Here is a 21,077-nt window from a genome sequence, read left to right on the forward strand (position 1 = left end):
AAGTGAGAACAATATAAACCAAATTCTCTGAGAGCCAGAGTAAACTGACTGCCTGCCTGCTAGATAACCTTATAGAAATGAAGGCCGCCGACAGTAAGTCTTAAGACAGAAGCCCCGGGTTCTAACACTCATGCCCAGAGCAAATGCGAGGGGAGACAGGTAGGCTAGCACTACTGTGAGGAATGCTATGCAGAGAGCTCTATAAACATAGATGTGTGAGGCACACGAAGTCTTTATTGCCACAGGAAGCAAGTGCACTCATCCCACCTCACCAACAGCTTTGAGAGTCACAGAAACGAGGGCTTCACATAATAAAGTACAACAGGAGACTTGAGAGAGATGGTCCCTTGGACTATATTGGCTGTAATACTGAGGTAACCAATTGACCTTGTTCAGTGAAAATACCTCTAACACAGTGAAAAAAATCGACTAGTTATAACATCCAATTCATATATACAATTCAAATAAAAATATATATTATTTGCTTCAATGTATAGCAAGTTTAATACATTAGTGTTTACAAAATAAAAACTGGATTCTACTGAAATTTTTCTTGTGCTTCCCCCTATCACCCAGCACAGGAAGACCAGAGAAGGATGATACTTAAGGAAACTTATTCATGGATTTAAAGGTGCAGTTTGTGTGGTCATGAAAGACAGATAAATATTAGTTGGAAGATTTATCACATCTTTAAAAACTGTTGCTTATTAAAATCTACAAACTTGAACTATAAGACACAATAAAAAAAAACCCACAAAATTTCTCAAAATAGATTAGAATACAGGAAACGTTTCATGAAACTACTGAGATACTAACCAGTTCTATGGCTAATATTAAAAACTGAACAATCTATGTAAATCATATTCATACTATTTCTACATACAGTGAACAACCACAATTATCAACCTCAAGCTAGCAACAAAGTTGCAAGGTCCATAAAAAGCTTCTTCAGTGGGCAAAACACTATGGTACAATTAAAACATTTAAGAAGGGGAAAAAAGCCTTTTAACAGTATAAAAGTTGTTTACTGGTGTCTCTACTGTAAAGCTATTCTACAAATCCACACGAAAAAGGAATTACATATGTGACAGTGATCCGGGACTACAATGCAGACATTTCATCTGACATCTGGCTGACGAATTTTAATATAATAGACTACAACTTAATATTCTTTATTCCGTTATGACCTAGAGCAGAATTGAAAACAAAAAACACATATTCCAATTCCAAGTCAATACACTCTCCTGGGCAATATCTGGGTTTAAATCTGGAGGAAGGAGGTAAAGCTGTCAAACATCTTCTCCTCTTAAGCCAACAGAAAAAACATACATTGGTAGAAGTAGTATTTGTTTTTCACTATGGATTCCAATGGGAAATTCTGGTAAGTATGCAAGTATGTTATTAACATTTAAGCACACTCATATATATGTATACAGCCCACTAACTAAACAGGGAGAATTAAAACCGATTTTCAAGTTAAACTGAGTTTTAAGAAAAAACTGCATTCATAAATCCAAAAAGTATACAAAAATGAAATTGTAAAATAAATAATGAATATAGGCGTCAACTAAACCTCCATAGAAATATGCCTGCAAATGTGGATGCACCGGTCGTCCACAACTGTGAACAGTTTGGATGGGAAGATGTTCCCCAGGGAGAACCATCTAGCTTCTCTGACTCTGGTATGTAGAAAAGGATTTTCTACGTACAGGAATTTCTGGATATAAAACAGTGCTTACTCTACTATATATATAGCCTTTGTTAACAGTCATCATTCTTATCACATTTAGGATTAACTTACTATGTCTCAATCTATAACACGTTCTGAAATAACAGTGTTTAAGTCAAGGCTTTTGTGCATCGGTCCATCTATTTCAGGTTCTCTGTCCAAGGAGCAGCTTCGTATTTTCGTTACCCTTTAAGTAGCTATCACAGAACGCAACCTGGATCAACCAGGTAGGAGAGATTTTTCTACTCTATTGCTCATCTTTTAAACTTTACTCCAGTATTTATTAACTATTGCCTAATTAAGCCAGTAAAAATGACATCTGACTGCTAAGAAATGAGACATTTCCTATTTAAACAAAATCAGTTTTATCAGATATTAAAACTACAATATTTTCCTTGGCTTAAATTGAGTATCTCCTTTCCATTTTTCCAAAGTCATTTACAACCTTGCCAACAACTACATCACTTAAACTTTCTTTTTTATAACTGCAAAGATTCTAAACTCTGACATACAATAATATTTATGTAAAACACTTAAAGCAGACAATGAAATTTCAAGTAAAATAAACTTTATCCACATCTATTGGTCCAAACAGGTCTCAACATCTAGATTTTACTTCTATAAATTACACAAATACATTGTACATTCTTAAATAATGAATGCTTACAGTATTAATTTGTAAGCCTTTCCACATAAAATGACTTACACAGGAATGTGGATCAGTACTTCTGTTACAGATTGCAACATTCTCTCAATTTACTCCTTTGTGGCTGTAGTTTTGTCTTCCTGGTTTCCAGACTACTGTATCAGTCCTTATGCTTTGGCTATGAAATCTGTTTGTGCTGAATGAGGCAACATTGGTTATTAAGGCTTATTTCTATGATGGAGCATTATCCTTAGCTCTGATGCCGTTTCCAGAGAACAGTGAAGAATCACAGCTATCTTGAATCTTCAGGCTCTGTTTTGATGACTTTCTTTTCCAAAGTAAAAGCTGAGTGAGGGTAGTCTTTTAAAATCCCAAGGCTCTCTATAAAAATGGAAACACAAAATATATTAATACTTTAAATCAAAGGTCACAAAAAAACCCAAAAAGAAACCCCCAAACTCAAACCCCAAAGCAAGCAGTATCAACTATTCGTAACTGCAATTCCGTATAAAATTTTTATGTTTATAAAATTGTGGCTAAAATTTTGGATTCTGGATTTATACTCCATTTCTACCAATTACTAGCTGTATACATCTTTAGGCAAGTTACACATCTCTCTAAGCCTTAGTGTCTTCATCTATAAAATGTGGATAGGATCTACACATGGTAGTATGAAATCTAAATTACAAAACTCATGTAAAGCACACAGCATATAGAACTTACTGATTTTTATTTAATGCTTGGTCCAAAGTGATAAGTAAAATATCTAAAATAAAACTGGTCACTCACAAACAACAAATTACTGGCCAAAATATTTACTACCAGTGAAGACATGAGGCAGAAAGACATTTTCCATGTTTAAACATGGGACTACTTTTAAGTTTCTCTAGTCACAAAACCTTAATGTGGGAGAAACAGGGATAAAACAATGAAGATTCTATTTTTCATAAGGACTCATTCCTTAAGAGTTACATGAATAATTATTTGAACCTCAAACACACGCTACAGAATGACAATAAAATGTAGTATTTATGTGAAGTATTAATACTGGGGGATACACACATACACTGTAAAAAGGATTCTAGAAAAGTAACCAATATTAATAGCTTAGCTGAGATTGGGAAGTTGACTTTATGAATGTCCCTCTCTGTACAGAAATTCAGCATACAAAGAGTAATAGTAGCTACCATTTACTGAATTCCTATCAGCCAGGCAATTCATACAGGTTATCCTGTTTAATTCTCCTAACTATTCAATGAAGCAGAAATTATGTTTTACAGATGAGACAACTGAGTTCAAGTGACTCTTAAAGTTACTTTAACTCAGACTGAACAATACTGGATTCTTTCAAATGGTGTTGGTCTCTAATACCTTTAACTCTAACTCACTTTACTTGCATAAAAACATGAAAACAGCGACTATATGAGGAACGGCTTGCCCTTTTATGAAATTCAGTTTACTTCTGAAATACAAATATCACCTCCCAAATGCAGTTGCTTGAAAAGTTTAGATTTTAGAAAAACACAAGTGGTTCTCTTAGCAAGACAGCAAACATATAATCAATTTCATATTATGAAAGGCTGGAAAAGGGAATATAATATCTAAAGCCAGTCATTTATTACCTGATTTACAATCTTGCATAAAGCCACCATTCATGTAATAGGTAATCAAAATAATCTCAACCTTCAAGAGCTTTTCCCTGTCTATTCTTTGGGATATCATGTTTTCAAAAAAAACAAAACAAAGCAAAACTGGCTGTTAATATGGCAATCTATTATTTCCAAGGCGAGAAAACTGACCAGTAACAGTATTAGCAATGACCCCTTTTTAAGGAGGGACAAACAGAAGTTAGGAGATTAGAATCAAAATACGTTTTATTCAAGTATGACTCCCTCTAATCACAGCCTACATTTTCACCTGATGAGTGGGACTGTGCCTCACTGGAGTAATGTCTACTCAGCTCCCCATCCACCACAAAATGATGGGGTTGTCTGTTCTGTAAATTAGGCATTCGGAGATTCAGAGGTCTTTCTCCTAATGAAAAGAAAAAAAGGAATATGAATAATTAAAAATGCATCACGGCTTTCTTAAAAATAAGTTTCCATGAAATGCCTGAACACTCCTTAAGAAATAAGTAAGGAAAGTCAACAGGCCCTCAAGAATTTAAATGCTAGCTGGAGAAATATTTAAGATAATAATTGAGGAAGGAAATGGCAATTCAAGCTAGTCTCACAATTTATTGTTCTGTCAGGACACTTCGACAAGCTAATCACAAATGAAACAAAAGACTGAGATTTCTAGGCATTTTCTTATTAGTGTAGCCATTTTACAAAGGTAGGTCATTAATCATGTAATAACAAATTCTATTGACAAGAAATCTCTTCTGTGGCTCAGATGGTAAAGAATCTGCCTTCAATGCAGGAGACCTGGTTTCAATCTCTGGGTCGGGAAGGTCCCCTGGAGAAGGGAATGGCCACCCACTCCAGTATTCCTGCCTGGAGAATTCTATGGACAGAGGAGCCAGGTGGGGTACAGTCCACGGGGTGGCAAAGGATTGGACACAACTGAATGACTAACATTTCTTAACTCTAATCTTAACTGTCAAGGATGACTGGAGAAGTTAAACAAGACCTCCACTAAAGTTTCTGTAATATTTTAAAGGAAGAATGTTCTTCACCACTACTCTGATCTGCTAACGTGTAATGTTTTACTCTATAGTTGAAGAAGGCTGGTTAGGATGGTATTCCTATTTAGAAATCTTATTTTTTTGACTATAGTAACCACTCTCTAAAAGGGTATAACAGTAATACATAAAAAAGGTCCTACAAAGTTGCTTTTCTTCAAACACTATCACTATTTGAAACTAGAGGATCTACTCTGATACTTCGATGCTATCCATCTTTCTCCATTGGAGCATAAGCCCCAAGGGAGCAGGGTCTATCTGACTTACCGCTACATTTTCAATATCTAGAAGTGTGGCACACAGGAGATACAAAAAAATATTTGCTGAATGAGTGCATGACAGTCACTTGGAATTTTCTTCATGTGCAAATACAAATGAAGTAATTTAAAAACTGGTTAAAATACTCAAGAAGCAAAGCCTTTTACATCTAAAGAGTTTAAGAGAACAATTTCCGAAGTATACGCCACACAAAATATCTTCCGAGTCTACAGAACAACATGAAGCCTGAAAGAAGATGACATTTCTACAAGTCTCTCCCTTCTTATACTCTCTTCAAATCTCTTATTTTGTCATAGTATTTTAGACACAGTTACCACACTCTGTTAGGAACCAAATGTTATAAATTTCAGACAAATCTGCTTATGTAGTCTTAAAAAAATAAAGTTTTAGTCTTTTAAAAAATGATTAACATCTCCCATGGAATTAATTTCTTGAGGAAAAATGATCTATACTGTTTACATCTCCCATCCACCCTCTACAAAATACATGTCAGTTACATGGGCCAGCTCTTGTTTAGGGTTGTGGTGCTAGGGAAGACTCTTCACAGTCCCTTGGACTGCAAGCAGATCAAAACAGTCAATCCTAAAGGAAATCAACCCTGAATATTCACTGCAAGGATGAATCGAATGCTGAAGCTGATGCCCCAATACTTTGGCCACCTGATGCAAAGAGCCGATTCATTGGAAAAGACCCTGATGCTGGGGAAGACTGAGGGCGGGAGGAGAAGGGGGTGACAGAGGATGAGATGGTTGGATGGCATCACCGACTCATTGGACATGAGTCTGCGCAAACTCCGGGAGATAGTGAAGGACAGGGAAGCCTGGCATGCTGCAGTCCATGTGGGTCTCAAAGAGTCAGACACAACGTAGCAACTAAACAACAAGGTTAAAAAAAAAACCTACAAATTAAATTTGCAGGAAGAATTCTTTCCTCTTTAGAAAAAGGGACAATTTAAAAATTCTGATAGAGAACTAGAAGCACATTTTCGCTTGTTTCTCTTTGAAGTGCCCAGAGCAGCCGGCACTGAAGGTGCGGGTCCCTCTCAGGACGTACCTTGTCCCTCGGCACTGTCTGAAGTCAGACCGTTAGGGCTGTGCTCGTCTGAGCTCTGCCTGTACAGTCCTGCAGACAGTCTTCTTTCAGCATGCTGCAGCCGGTCATAGCCAGCTTGGGTGCAAAGGAACTCCATCTGCTTTGCCATCACCTTTTCAGGCTGCTAGTAAGTAAAGCGAAAATAAAATAACTAAAACATCCTAGATTTTTTAATGGTCTAAAGATGCCAATTTCAGACTCCAGCAAATATATTTAGTATTCATTAAAATTAGTTCACACTTCATGTGGTATACACGTTCCATAAATATGCACCGATGTCTATACCATCATGTTAAAACACAGAATGTTGGATTTTGTACAAAAGGAAAAAAAGCTTTCTGCTCAGTCCTATAAAGAGAATTCCATTCTAGCTCAAAAGCAGAATAACCTTAGCTTTGTTTTCCAAGGTACCAAGTCCTTTTAAAGATTTTTTTAAAAAAAGAACCTCAGAGCAACAGCACCATCTGCTATAAACTGCTTCTAACACAGGGTGGAATCTTGGCGTTTTTATTTTAGGATTTGGCACTACACAAACTCCGATATGATGACAGTATGTTTGGGGGAGAAAAGGTGTAAAACGGCTGTCTAGAAGAACCAGACAAACACACCTCCCACCAAAATTAAACAATGCAAATTATGCAGAAAAACCTCAGTGCCAACGAGGATCTTCACCCTCATCATGGAATGAAACTGCAGTATTTTCCAACCACTCATCAAATGACATGTTTTAAAATACACAATTAGTTGGCTGACATGTAAATTTATATCTACGTGTGTTTTCTAAGTCCCTTCTCTATGCACTGTTCTAAATTACCTGTGTGTGATATTCAGAGCACTGTATTTGTGATATTTTGCCAAGGAGGTAATAGTCCAAAGGCACAGGTATGAATCGCTGCTATGCTACATAGAGGATTCATACACAGGAGACTCATACAAGGAATATGCTATATAAAATTAGTTACAATAATCCTGATTCGCAATAGTAAAAATCAATAGGTGAAATATGCTAACACATATGACTATTTTTCTGAATCAAATAAACCAGATTAAAAGGAATCATAACTTCCAATTCATTTATTACTAATTAATAAAATTTCAATAAGATTTCTGGAGGAAGAAAACTTATTTTTCATCCTCTTCACAAGAAAACACAAAACTTGGCACCACTAAATCTGACCAAAAGCAAACTGGTCATTAGAAGTGAGAAGATCAATCAGAATAAAACTTACAGTACCTACTAAAAGGCAAAAATGACTTTTAAAAATGTTAATTTCTGTGTATACAATAAAATTACTTAGTAGCAAAAGCACCTGAAAGTACATATTAGTTTTTCATTACACATGAATTGAAATGATTCAACATTAGCTATAACGTTGGTATTACTATTTTATTGAAAACTAGAATTGTTTTATCTCAGAGCTATAATACATGCAGAGTCAACATGGCTGTTTTCCTGATAGTAAGTTGCTTCTTCTGAGTTTTCTTAAGTAGAGAATCTGTCTTACTTCCTACAAAACCTCAAAGAATGAAGAAGTAGCAGATCCTGGGTTCTGCTCACAAAGCAGACCAAACCTAGCTGATACTGCTATCTTGTTGACACAGCTGTGGATCAGATGACATTGTAAAAACAACCAGGAATAAATTTAGTCTTTGGATGAAACTGAATTTAAAACTGAAGCTAGCTGAAGGGGCCATTGAGTTTTTCACCCACCGAAGCTGTTATGAAGTGTTAACTAACGGCTGATGTTACCTGTGAGCTAAGAGCAGTGAGCTCCTCACTCTTAGCCTTAGCCTGCTGGAAGAGTGTCTGCACAGAGTCCTGGAAATCTGGAAACCCATCCTGTGGGTCAAAGAATATGTACTTTTTACTTTAAAATAACCATATTATCAAAAACTCAGAAGATGAAGCAAAGAAATTCACCTTAATCCTGATATCTGAAAAATCAAGATTAAGATTTTAACATACAATACTTCATTTCAGTCTTTCATGGTAGAATTAATTACCTTATTTCCACAGTTGCAACCTCAATAAAAACAGGAGAAAAAGATGAAAAAGTTTATACATTCACAGTGTTTTACACTGAAACACAGATTTTATTATCACTGATAATAATGATTATATAACATTTCATCTGGTGGTCTGACTGTTTAATCACCATCTTCATATTGGACATTTAGATTATTTGCCTTATTTTTTGGTTTTATGAAAAATACTGCAAAAATACTTTTCATGGAAATAGCATTTTCTATAGTTTAAAATACAACAGATTACCAGAAGTAGAACTGGTACAAAAGGATGAAGACTTTTATGTCCATCACATATGTTCCTCAAGGGCCTTTATTGCTTTACTGTATCCTAAGCAAAGTATGACAGTCTTTCTTGCCAGTACTGGGTGTTGTTTTCTTAATTTCTGTCAATTTATATTTTTGTTTTGATAGTCAAAAAAATTTAACTTTACGTATTGTAGCTATACTGAATATACACTTATTTACTTTGTGATTTCTTCTATTACTATACAATTCAAAAGACATTCTCTTTTGGAGATTTGAGAGGTACTCAAATCTACCCCCCAGTTTTCTAAAGTTTTATTCTATTGTTTCTTTCATTTTTAATATGTTAACTCTCTAACCTATCTGGAATTTATTTTGTTATACATAATGTGTAAAGATCCAAAGTAAACTTCCAACCCAGATTTCTGCAGAATTCTTCCAAGCTGACTTGACATTTCTCCTTTACCATTTCACAGGACAGACAATGAAGTGAGGAATCAGAAAGACCTTTACCTGTGTTCTGATTCCACCACCACTTACTAGCTACATGACACTGGATGAGTAACTTAACCCTTCTGAACTTTAGTTTCTTCATATGGAGAATCAGGATAACCTATCCTATCTATCAGGGCTGTTGTGAGATAAAGCAAATGAGATACTGCCTTTAGCATACAATAACTACTGAATAAATATATCAGTTGGTATTCTTATATATACTTATTTATATCTATTCTTATATTAAGTAGAGTGTACTTGGGGCACTCTCCTCTTGGATAACACTTCAACTTATTTCCATTTTATACCATACATATATACATATTATATATATGCAAATCTATTTACTAATTTTATCAAATTTCTTTGCCTGTTTAGTGCTCCATATAAAATTTATAACTACAAACATCATGATAACATGGTTTTACTAACTCTACTAAAAATTACTCAAGAGATCCTCAAAGATACTGTCATTAACTTCCAAAACATTTTTCTCCTTGTTTGATAAAGCTTTATGTTTGTAGCAAAGGGTCAATAATGAAAAACTAAAGTTGTTATATAATAACAGAGCAGAAAAAGATGTAATAATAACAAATTATTTATACTATTTCAAGTATGAAATACTGATTCAGATTTTCCCCATCAGGGTCTTTGCAAAAAATTGTTTCTCCACTGCAAATCTCATGTTTTCAAATATTGCGTCTACTCAAATTCATTTCCTAGTAATTATTAATAACTGTCCATTTTTTAAAAATTCAGAGACATGAAATAAAGTCATTTAGAGTCAAAAGAAAGTAAATTTAACATCTTGAAATAGTCTTACGTAGCTCCATGGTGGGTTGATATACAAATCAGCCATTCTAAATTAAGAATAGCCACCTTTCTAAGCCTGTACAAGACCAAGGACCCTGGGCTCAAAGGAATGCATAGAATACAATCATTAACTGAACTAGAATAAATTTTATAGAAGTGTATATAATTTAAACAAAAAGTACACTTTTCTTAGTCATTCCACTTTTCACCTAAGAATTTATTTAGACCTAAAACCCAGCTTTATCTTTAACAAATCCTCCTTTAAGTTTGAAAGTTCAACGAGGTAAGCCAGGAGAAAACAACATCAGTGAGAGCAGCTATCATTTTCCCGGTGGCTGCAATCAACCAGTTTCCTACCTATGTCCTGTATTTTACTTGTACTGTCTCATCTAATCCCACAAACAACCCTAGAGTTCCCTCATTTTATAGCTACAGATATTGGCTTCAAAGCCTATGTCAGAACCATAAAACCCTTGAGGTGCCACCTTTGTGAAGCTAACAGCAGTTACTAGAGGCATTTCTTTTATTTCCTTTATTTTAGAAGACAGATACAGAATAGATGTATAAGTTACTAAGGTTTCTGTCAGAGAACGTCCTATGTTTCCCTCTGGGAGTTTTACAGCGTCTGGTCTTTAATCCATTCCAGCTTACTGCTGTATATGATGTTAGAGAATATTCTAATTTCATTCTTTTACGTGTAGGTATCCAGTTTTCCCAGCATGACTTATTAAAAAGACTGTCTTTTCTCCACTGTATAGTCTTGCCTCCTTCCTGCAGAACTGGCCATGGGTGTGTGGGTTTATTTCTGGGCTCCCTATCCTATTCCATTAATCTATTAATCTATTTGTCTATTTTTGTGTGCTAACACCATACTGTTTTGGTTACTGTAGCTTTGCAGTATGGAACCACCACATGACCCAGCAACTCCATTCCTGTGTATATACCCCAAAGAAACAACAACACTAATTTGAAAAGATGCATGCATCCCAATGTTCACAGCAACATTATTTACAGTTGCCAAGACACAAGAAGCAACCTAAACGTCCATCAACAGATGAATGGAAAGTTAACCTCACTGCTTCCAGTTTTCCCCATTTTTAAATGGAGACTAAAACATAGTTTAACTGCTCAATGGAAATTTGTGGGGATTAAATAAAATAATGCAAATGGTAAAGGTTTGGAAAATCCACATTGCTATAGAAATATATGGCTGCACCACTGTCGGGATTATTAACCCTGAGGATTCTGAAAAGCTGGGAGAACCTCAAACTCGACATGGGCAAAGTTTTTACAAAATGGACACTGCTCCATCATTAATAAAGAGAAAGAAAAGCATGCAATAAGCAGTAAAGAACACAGGTCAGTGGTCTCTCTCAGCTGGGTTCATTACTCATCCCAATTTTGTCCCAGTCTTTTGACAGTTCATCATGGATGAGAAAACTACTGGACTGAGTAGCTTTCACTTCATGACATAGAAAGTAAGTTTAAGGTACCCCAAAACATACAACTTAGAAATAAAACTGAGAACCTTCCCAAGAAAATGGTCTCTTTCCAAATCATGTTTGGTACAGGACTCTTCTTAGCATGTTTCTGAAGCTCCTTCCCCAGGAACCAGCTGTACCATGCTATGAGCAATGTGTCTTCCTGCCATTTTTGGCTGCTGTCATTAATCACTGTGTTCCCTTACTGGAGAAAGTCTGAGTCTGAGCCCTGAGAAAATAAAATATACAGGGTGGGATGCTGCTCCTGATCTAATTACTCTCATCTCATTGGTCTCCACCCCCATCCCTCCTCATCCTTTTCCACAAAATACTAGCAACTCGCTTTAAAACCACTGCTTAGCTATCTTTAAAAAGACTTGTTCCAACAGATGTTCTTAGTCTCACACGTGCATTTTCCCTTTTTCTACTCACACTTTCTGTATGAATAGCAGATTGTAATGCTTCTGTTTTTCTAATCCAGAGGGGAAGAGTCTACATCAAATTAGACCAGCTTTCCTTTCAGCAAGCTTGGTAACAGCGTAGGTGGATATTCTGACCCTCCTCCCCCTCCTTCCTCACTCTCCCACCCCCACCCCGTGGGGACTGCTAGCAGATGCTTCCTCTAAGTCCTTTTTCAAGCCCCAATCCGCTGACTTTCTGGTCTCTGTTAACAAACTTCATTTCTCTCCTCCAGTTATCCCTGACTGCTGTGCACTCCCAGCCCACATAGGACCAAGAATGCTGTCACCTCTCATCCCTTCGCCTGGTCTCCGGCGATTTCAGGGAGCGAAGAAAGCTGAGAGACGGGACTAAACAGTAACAGTCCATTCAGTCAGCTGCTGTCACCAGGGCTAAGACTGCTTGTTTCACTCATCCTCCCTCTCTCCTACCGTAATGTTTATTACACTGGAGGAAAGGACAGGGTTTGTTCACAGGATACGCTCTTGATAAAAGAGAAAAGATATCAACTGAATCCACTCATAACTAATGTTATAACTGAGAGGAAGGCAAGAGAGTCAGCGACTTTGGCTCTTGATTTTTCATCTCCTTTAACTTGCAATCAAGCCCTCTTAAATACATCTGTCACAGAGTATAAAAAACTGTAACTAATTTTTCTTGATTTATTCTGCTAATCTTCCCAATGCACTGTTTCTTCTTCATTCTAAAAAATGAGTATGTCAAATGGTGTTATTACATTTTGTAACTTACATTGTTAGATTTTCTACTCAAGATGCATAACTTCCTTGAATTAGATAATAACTGTCATTCTTTCCCTCTGCCCAGACTCCCAGTCTTGTGCACATTTTGCCACTCTTACCATTCTAGCAGGAGGAAAGCATTTTTCACACCTTAGGTGCTTCGTGAATGATCATCAGCACCCAGGAGAGTGGTGCTGCTTTGAAGTTTACAAGTCAGACCTAGATTTGAAGGCCAGGCTCTGGCTACTAGATAGCAATGTTAAAAGGCAGGTAAGTTTCTGAGCCTTTCTGGGTTTATCCTTGGCTGTAAGTGGAACTCATAAAGCCTTCATACAGAGTAGACAAGGTTTGTGATATTGAATTTTAAATGCCTAGAGGGACAGGCACATAACAGATTCAATAAAATCAGTTATTTCCACAAATAACCCAGAGCTAGCTTTGAGGTCTCTAATGAAAAAGAGTAAATGTAATCCATTAGCATTTTAGCTGAAAGTGGATTCACAGAGGATGGCGATCTAGCCTCAATAGGAGAAATATTCCCAAACCTCACTAACATATAGGGCCAAAGAGGCTTTCCCCAGAGGCTGTATAGTAAGTGACAGGCTACCCTAACAAGGCCTCCGGAAGTCAGCAGCCTTTTTTCTCCATGACTATCTCATATATTCCAGGAATTATAAAGTTCCAAACTTCTACGTTTCTTAATATCTTATATCCCTACAGGAAGGAACACTATTCAAGAATAAGAGATTATCCTGAGTACTTCACAACATGTATACTGACACTCAACACTGACAAATCAAATAAATAGTTAACTATTTCTTAGGGAGAACAACTATATATGTATATGGATGGATAATATTCTCTATCTAATAAGAGAAAAATCAGACAAGGATTTTAACATTTTGTTACACTCCACCTCTCACCAACAGATCAGGAAAATATGGCAACTACTGAGCGTGAATAAAGCACTAGTTTTTTAGTGTATTCTCATGCATTGAGAATGGCGCAAAAGAAAATGTTTCTCTTTCCTTTCCATGTCTACTCTGAGTTACTTCTATTTCATCTATCAGACACTACATTTCTTTTTGTTCTCCGATGTTACAGATCTTAAAAACGATCTTTTTAAGATTGAAAAAACTTAGCCACTTGGCAAATATGCTCACTGATTGCCGACAAAAATTTTGGAAAAATGAAGAGAAAAAAAGGACTCATTAATTTGAGTCTAGTAATTAGGAATCTTACACTACAATAAGCTAAGCTTATTTTTATATAACTTTTTCTTAATAGAGAATTAATGAGCTAAGAATCACAAAACAATACTCAAATGAAATAAGACAAACAGTATACTCAGAGAATTCTAAAATCTTTCTCATTTACTTATGACGTCCTTTGTGTCAGCCATATATTCTGGAAAAACTGGTCTTACTTTTCTCTAAACACACAGAGTATTTTCTTACCTCTGTGTCTTTGCCCATGCTAGTCTTTCTTTGCAATGCCCCTCCACCTTCCACCCCACATCCCTATCTTCTGAAATCCTACCCTTCTTTTAAAATCCAGCTCAGATGGCATCTCCTCATTAAGCCTCCCCTAATCTTCTCATGCCAGAAATTCTCCCCCCACCCCAGCAGCCACAGAGAAGGTAGACATAAATAAAGCACTAATGCTTGGTGGTCTTCTTAGGGGAGTGTAACCCTAAACTGCTAATACTAACTACCTCAGTGTCAGCTTCCGAAACCAAATGAACAGCTCCAGGATCTCAAATCTGACTTAGAGTACACAAGAGAATTTATACACAAGAGAATTTCAAGTGCCTAGCAGGGACAGGCATATAACACCATTTATGCCAGTACTGTATATTTTACAAAGCATTACACATTACACTATATACATGTGTAGGTATACACACAGGCATAACACACATTTTGCATAAATCAATGCTCAGCAATACACAAGTTTTTAAAAAAACACTAAGCAAAAACAAGACAAAAAAATAAACCAACAAAAGTAAACAGCTGTCCTAAATTCAAAGCCAAAGTCCCTATTCATTTTTAAAATCAAGAGTTTAGTGTCTTTAAGAACACTTGGGGTTTATTAGTCACTTCTCTGTTTAGGAAGGGTTAGAACTGTTATTCACAGAAAAAGGAAACAATGATTATCTTAATTCTAAATCCACAACTGTGCAAATGACTTTGGGAAGTCTAGTAAAGTAATAAACTAATCATATAGAACTATAATTCAATTGGGGCTTCCCAGATGGCGCTAGTGGTAAAGGACCTGCCTGACAACGCAGGAGACCTAAACGATGCATGTTCAATCCCTGGGTTGGGAAGATCCCCTGAAGGAGGGCACAGCAACCCATTCCAGTATTTCTGCCTGGAGAATCCATAGACAGAGGAGCCTGGCGGGCTACAGTCCACAGGGTTGCAAAGAGTCAGACACAACTGAAGCAACTTAAAACGCACGCATAACTCAAATATCTCTAGTGAACATAAAGGACTGGAAGGGTCACATCTAACTTCAACCTAACACTGTGAGCTCCTAAGAAGAAATCCAAAACACTGTAACTGGATATAGAAATAATCAGCTTACATTTCAGATCAGGGCTATTGAGAGGGTCAGAAAGACTTATCAATACAGCATAACAAGAAAACACTATAGCTCCAACATGAGTCCATGAGATTCATGATCTCAGACTTCAGTGTTCACCAGTAACCTCTGAAGCTAGACAAAAGGAAACCATGGCTTGAAAATTTGAGAACGGCCTGAGTCACAATGGTGTGGAGGGTCAATGGTTGAGAAAGAGAGGCAGACATATTCTCTAATAACCCAGTAGCTGACTGATTACCTTTCCTGGCCACAGGGTAGGTTTTGTACCTTCCTGCCTCTAAATCCTCCACTTACCCTTTAGTAGTTTCTTTGTTTATCCAGTTTCCCTTCTAGAGGCAGAGTCACCCACAGATAAATCCACAGAGATCCTCTCTTACTCATTATTTTGAGAGGCAACAGGAGAAAATATTGCACTAGCTAGCTCGTTCAATGGCCTTAGGTCATTTCAATAAGTTTTTTGAGTACTATATGTGAGGTTAACCCATCTTAAACATTACTCCAGAGTTAACACTGAAGTAGATTACAAACATAAACACACTTTTAAAAAAGACGCTCATTTTGGACATTTTTCTTTAGTGAGAACCACTGTGTATGGCTAAAGCTTTTAGAACGTAAAGGTATTTACTCATGGCCATTCATGATTTCATCTAACAGACTTTAAGTCCCACACAAGGCGCTATTATAAACTAAGTAAAAGTAGTGGACAGACAGATAAGGGCTCTACTTTCACCTAATGGGGCAGACCAGTAACAAACTAAAAACACACCCGTAAGAGTTTCAGACACGGGAAAGCGCTATGAAAACAAACACGCCCCGCCAGGACAGAGAGCCTAGACACGATGGGGGGGTGACGGTGCCTCTTTAGGAGGCAAGCAGGGAGGTCCGAGGAAACGGCTACAAGCTGAAGCCTACAAGCTGAAGCCGTGTGTGAAGACCTAGAGAGAGATCCGGGGGAGGGGGGGGGGGGGGGGGGGCAACAGCCAGCCAGCGTGGAGGCACACCTGAGTCTGACGTGTTCCAGGAACAGAAAGGCGGTCAGTGGAGCTGGGACACAGTAAGAATGGGGAAGTGTGGAAGCAGATGAGGTTAGAGAGTCGGGTCAGAGTCAGCTCAGGCGGGGTCTTCGGAGGCTCAGGAAAAAATGTAGCTTTTATTCTAGGCAGAGTAGACAGCCACTAGAAAGATTTAAGCAAGAAAAGGGATGTATGTTTTTAAAAGATTAACTCTGGCTTTGGTATAAATGAAAGATTATTGCAGGCAATCAGATGCTTAGCAAGAATAACCTGATTATGGAAATTTAGGGTAGTTAAACACAGCTTGTTTTCCTTAACAAGAAATTAAATAATGAATGACCAAGAGTAGTGACCTCTCTCCCCTGTCCAAGAAAAAAAGGAGCTGCCTGCTCTGCTTCAGATTGGCCTTTAGAAAAGTATCAATCCAAATTAAAGAGCAGTCATTCTGAAACTAGTTCTGAGAGCCCTAAGAAAAACATATTTTTCTTGCTCAACTCATCTTACCACTCACAGGTCTAAAATCAGAAAGACAGCCTCAGTAGTTATACCCTAAAAGAGGCTTTTAATTACAGTAAAGTTTTCATAACTTACAGCTACTGAAGTGTCACTTCTCTCAGATATTTAATATAAAGAAATTAAACTTTAGCTCCTTTGAGTCTACTTGATGACTAATGATATAAATAAAATTATAAAAGGGACAGTTTAACCAGTAAGGAGTTTTAAATCTGTAAGAAACAACTATTTACAAATCAACCTTTGATAAATTGACTGGGCCCCAAGCTCATCACTGCTGTTTCCTTCTAGGAGTTTTCTGAGTATCCTAGTTCAAATTACTACAGATACTTCAAAGTGACCACATTCTGTATCATTTTTCAGATTCCACAATTCACATTTTCTCACTAGCTGATGGGACCATTCCTTCTTTTTCAGTTGAACTAGTAAGCAAACACTATTAGCATAAGAAAAGATAACACATAATCATACCTCTACTTTAATTCTCTTCGGGGATAATTCATCTCTCTCTCCACATTTTGACCTGAGGGGAATGAGGGAGAGAGAAAAATTTGAGAAGGTAACAAATTTTTTCTAAAGGCATCTAAATCTATAAACTTCCACCAAAACAAACAACTCTGGAACCTTGCCACCAGAAGTAAGACATTCACAATGAACATTAAATAATGAAAAAGAGACTTTTCATAATTTCTAAGTTAACAATGGGGAAACAGACAAACACAACTACATTATACATTTTAAAAGGCCACTACCTAAGAATGCCTAAAACAGAAAATACTCAGTATTAATGAGTACCATAAAATGAAAAAGGGAAAAAATCGAGGACTGTATTCTATGAGATCCTTCATGAATCAGTACAACTTAGAATAAAATGACAATAATGACCATTTAAGATGAATGCTAAGGCTACATGAGATTAAAGTACATTTTGTCTATATATCAGAACTATACATGCATCTTCCCTTGATCTTTAGGTATCCCTCTGCTGGGAATCTATCCCACAGAAGCACATACACAAACATCAAATCTAACCGCCAATTCAACTATGGCAACTCATAAATTTTTAAGTTATACCTCAACACAAAAGATGTTAAAATGTGGAAAAACACATCTCAGAATCAACAAAATATGTATGAGGTTAATGTGGTATTACTTATAATGACAAAAGACTAGAGACAAGTCATGTGTCCATCAAGGGACTGGTTAAATGAATCATGGTAGATCCACATAATGCAGTTTCCTGAAGCTGTTAAAAAAATAGTGACGAAGATGTATCTGTACTAATACAGCAAGATCTCTAGGACATGTTAAACTAAGAATGAAATACAACATAATGTAGACACATGCTACTTTTTTTTCCAAAAAAACCAAAAGGTGTAAGTGAGAAATACATGCACATAGACAGACACTAGAAGGATGAAAAAGAAACTAATAAAAACTATCAACAATGAGAAGAGGAACAGAGTAAAAAACACAGAAACGAGAGTGCAACTTCTGGCATCAGCTTTTTACTTAGTTTCAACTTATAATGTGAAAGTCTTACGTATTGCAAAATGATTTAACTTAAAATATACAAATGTATGACTGAACTACTATAAATCCACAAGCAACGGTTCAGACACGGTGCTTCTGAAGTATTTCACCCCTCCCCGCCAGGCGCAAGCTGCATCAAGGGAGAGAGTGGACTCCCCAACCTCTGCTCAGGCATCAGGAGACAGAAGGGGCCGTTACTGCTGAGCGCCGGCGGCAGCTGGAACAGGCATCCCAAGGGGGTTGGCAGCAGCAATCACTGGTGAGCCCGCCAGAGGTCCAAGGGGTGAAGGGGTTGGCACTGAAGAAATCCCTGACATCATATTGGCGCTGCTGACAGGTGTACTGCCCCCTGGCATGCTAGATGAGCCCATTCGAGCCTGGTCCTTCACAACAGTGTAGAAATAGGGGTGCTCCATGGCCTCTCTTGCAGTGAGCCGTGACTGGTGATTGATTTTCTTTTTTTTTCTTTCTTTTTTTTTTTTAACTCGAACTTTTCATAACTCAGGGGATTCCCTGAAAAATTATCTGCAGGTGGACTATTTCACAAATTTTTTTCTCCCCTTCCAAATTCAGTTTCTCATCACTAAAGATCAAAGATAAACCAGCCTCAATTCCAGCCGCTGTGTTTGGGTGGAGATTTCTTCCCATGCTCACCATTGCTCCCCTACCATCCCACACTCTGGGGGGGAGGGGGGGTGTACTTCACACTCTTCTCCAGAGATTACAAAAATGTAGCTTCTTCAAGGGAGGTGGGAAGGAAGGAGAAAGGGAGGACCCAACCTATAAAAGCAGTGCACTGCTAGTCACTTACATCACTTTACTCCAAAAGTGCTTCAGTGGGGTTATCCTGGTGAATCTAGTGGAAATATGTCTTAGTTACATTGAGAAGCTAAAAATCTACCCAAAGTGCAGACAGGTCCTGAAAGCTTCCGTGCAGTTTGAATCATGTCTTATTGACCTAACCTAAATCCAGCTCATTTAGTTTGTTTAGTTTAAAACTTTAATACCATCCCTCCCAGACTCCTTACCTTGGTCCTCTGCCCTTTCATCTCCCAATATGCTCTATAGCTGGTAGGAGGGGGAAGGTAAAATCTTTTTCAGTTTTCTTTGACTTGGCCCTTTTGAATTCAGTTAGTTATTGGGCATACCTTATTGCTTTTTACAAAAGGAAAACATTGTCTATGTAGGTTTCATGCTAGCAACTCTTTAAGAGCTAATGAGAGATGTGGCCACTGAAGTTTATTTTCAGCTTTCTACCTTCATTTCCTCCTACCTTCCCCTTCCCTCATACGCCATCCAATGAGAAGACCTGCCCCTCAGGTTTATAAATGTATCTGAGTGGTAGGAGCAGAGCCACTATCTCCAGTGAAACTGAAATGGTAGACCTGTAATTGTGGGAAAACTAAACTCTCTTGTTACAGCCCTGCCACCCCTTGCTGTGTGTATATATATAATACTTTGTCCTTCATATGTGAAAGATCCAGTGTTGGAATTCTTTGGTGTAAATAAACGTTTGGTTTTATTTATCAAAAAAAAAAAAAAAAAAAAAATATACAAATGTAAATAAATACTATAAAAAATAAAAATTGTTGAAAGCAGTGGTTTCTGGGTCTTAGTATTCAGAAAGAAGGGGAAGCAGGGTAACTGCTTTGTAATAAGCCTTGTGTACTTAAGACTTGTGTAATAAGACTTCATATACCATGTACACGTACTACTTTGATTAAAGAAATTTATTTATGTAAATGTCAGAAAATTTTGTATGACACAGTGAAGAAAATGTCACAAAAATCAGCTCTTGAACATTCAACTAAAAAAAAAAATCTTGTAAATAATCCTCTAATGTTGCTGTATATTCTTACCCTGATCATTTATTTTGCATAATTTTACTTGTTGCTGATTTCTAAGTACGTGCGCTCTTGACGGAACAGACGACAAAGCCACTAGGAGTTAGGGAAAATAATGGTGATGAAAGCAAGTGCCTGTCTAGGTGGTTTTCAAGTTTGAACACGCACAAGAATCATAGCAACTGCTTGTGAAAGTTTGGACTCTAAGGTTCCATCCCCAGAGAATGTGATTTATTAGAGCTGGGAAGGGCACTCAAGATATGGTTTTTTCAATATACACTCAGTCACGCTAATTCATCTCCTCACAGAAGCAGTGGCAAGCACAGCTGAGCACGCACTGGAAATCAGGGTCCATATGAAGCCAAGTGAACAAGATCAAAATGTTCCTCTATCTACAGACAATGCTTAGGGTTTAAGTGAGGGTAAGATGAAGAATATATTATGTGTATGTTTACATTAAATTTTAAAATCACTGCTGCTTTTCAACATGAGGTTTATTTCAAACATATATTCCATACTTCACTCACTAGTAACCTAGTATTTTCCAATTTGCCTTTGCATACTGGGTAATGAAGTCTTTATCTCTTTAGCTAATCTCATCAGATGGCAAAGTGAAGTTGCTCAATTGTGTCCAGCTCTTTGAGACCACATGGAACTGTAGCCTGCCACGCTCCTCTGTCCATGGGATTTTCCAGGCAAGAATACTGGAGTGGGCTGGCCACTTCCTTCTGCAGGGGATCGTCCCAACTCAGGGATCCAACCCAGGTGCCCCGCACCACACGCAGACTCTTTACTATCTGAGCTACCAGGGAGGCCCCTCAGATTGGCAAACACATTGCAAAAGCAAACACACTCCTTTCAGAGAGAGTTCACAAAGTT

The 21,077-nt window shown here is 37.3% G+C and overlaps 1 protein-coding gene across 3 annotated transcripts in view; it reads right to left on the minus strand.

Moving 5' to 3' along the window:
- Nucleotides 1-214: 214 nt before the first annotated feature.
- The window catches only part of NAB1 (NGFI-A binding protein 1), a 47,748-nt gene continuing 26,885 nt past the window's right edge, over nucleotides 215-21,077 (minus strand). Inside the window, exons 4-8 of one of the 3 annotated variants that reach the window (XM_070475851.1) lie at nucleotides 17,293-17,344; nucleotides 8,180-8,269; nucleotides 6,391-6,550; nucleotides 4,293-4,409; nucleotides 215-2,756 (exon numbers count right to left, since the gene is read on the minus strand). In XM_070475851.1, coding sequence (XP_070331952.1) covers nucleotides 2,668-2,756; nucleotides 4,293-4,409; nucleotides 6,391-6,550; nucleotides 8,180-8,269; nucleotides 17,293-17,344 — 508 coding nt within the window. In that variant the 3' untranslated portion in view covers nucleotides 215-2,667. Of the gene's footprint in view, nucleotides 2,757-4,284; nucleotides 4,410-6,390; nucleotides 6,554-8,179; nucleotides 8,270-17,292; nucleotides 17,345-21,077 lie in introns of all 3 variants that reach the window. The other 2 variants (XM_020909971.2, XM_070475852.1) reach the window with 2 other exon arrangements.

The sequence above is a fragment of the Odocoileus virginianus genome, chromosome 13 (assembly GCF_023699985.2).
Source record: "Odocoileus virginianus isolate 20LAN1187 ecotype Illinois chromosome 13, Ovbor_1.2, whole genome shotgun sequence".
In the NCBI taxonomy this organism is placed as follows: domain Eukaryota; kingdom Metazoa; phylum Chordata; class Mammalia; order Artiodactyla; family Cervidae; genus Odocoileus; species Odocoileus virginianus.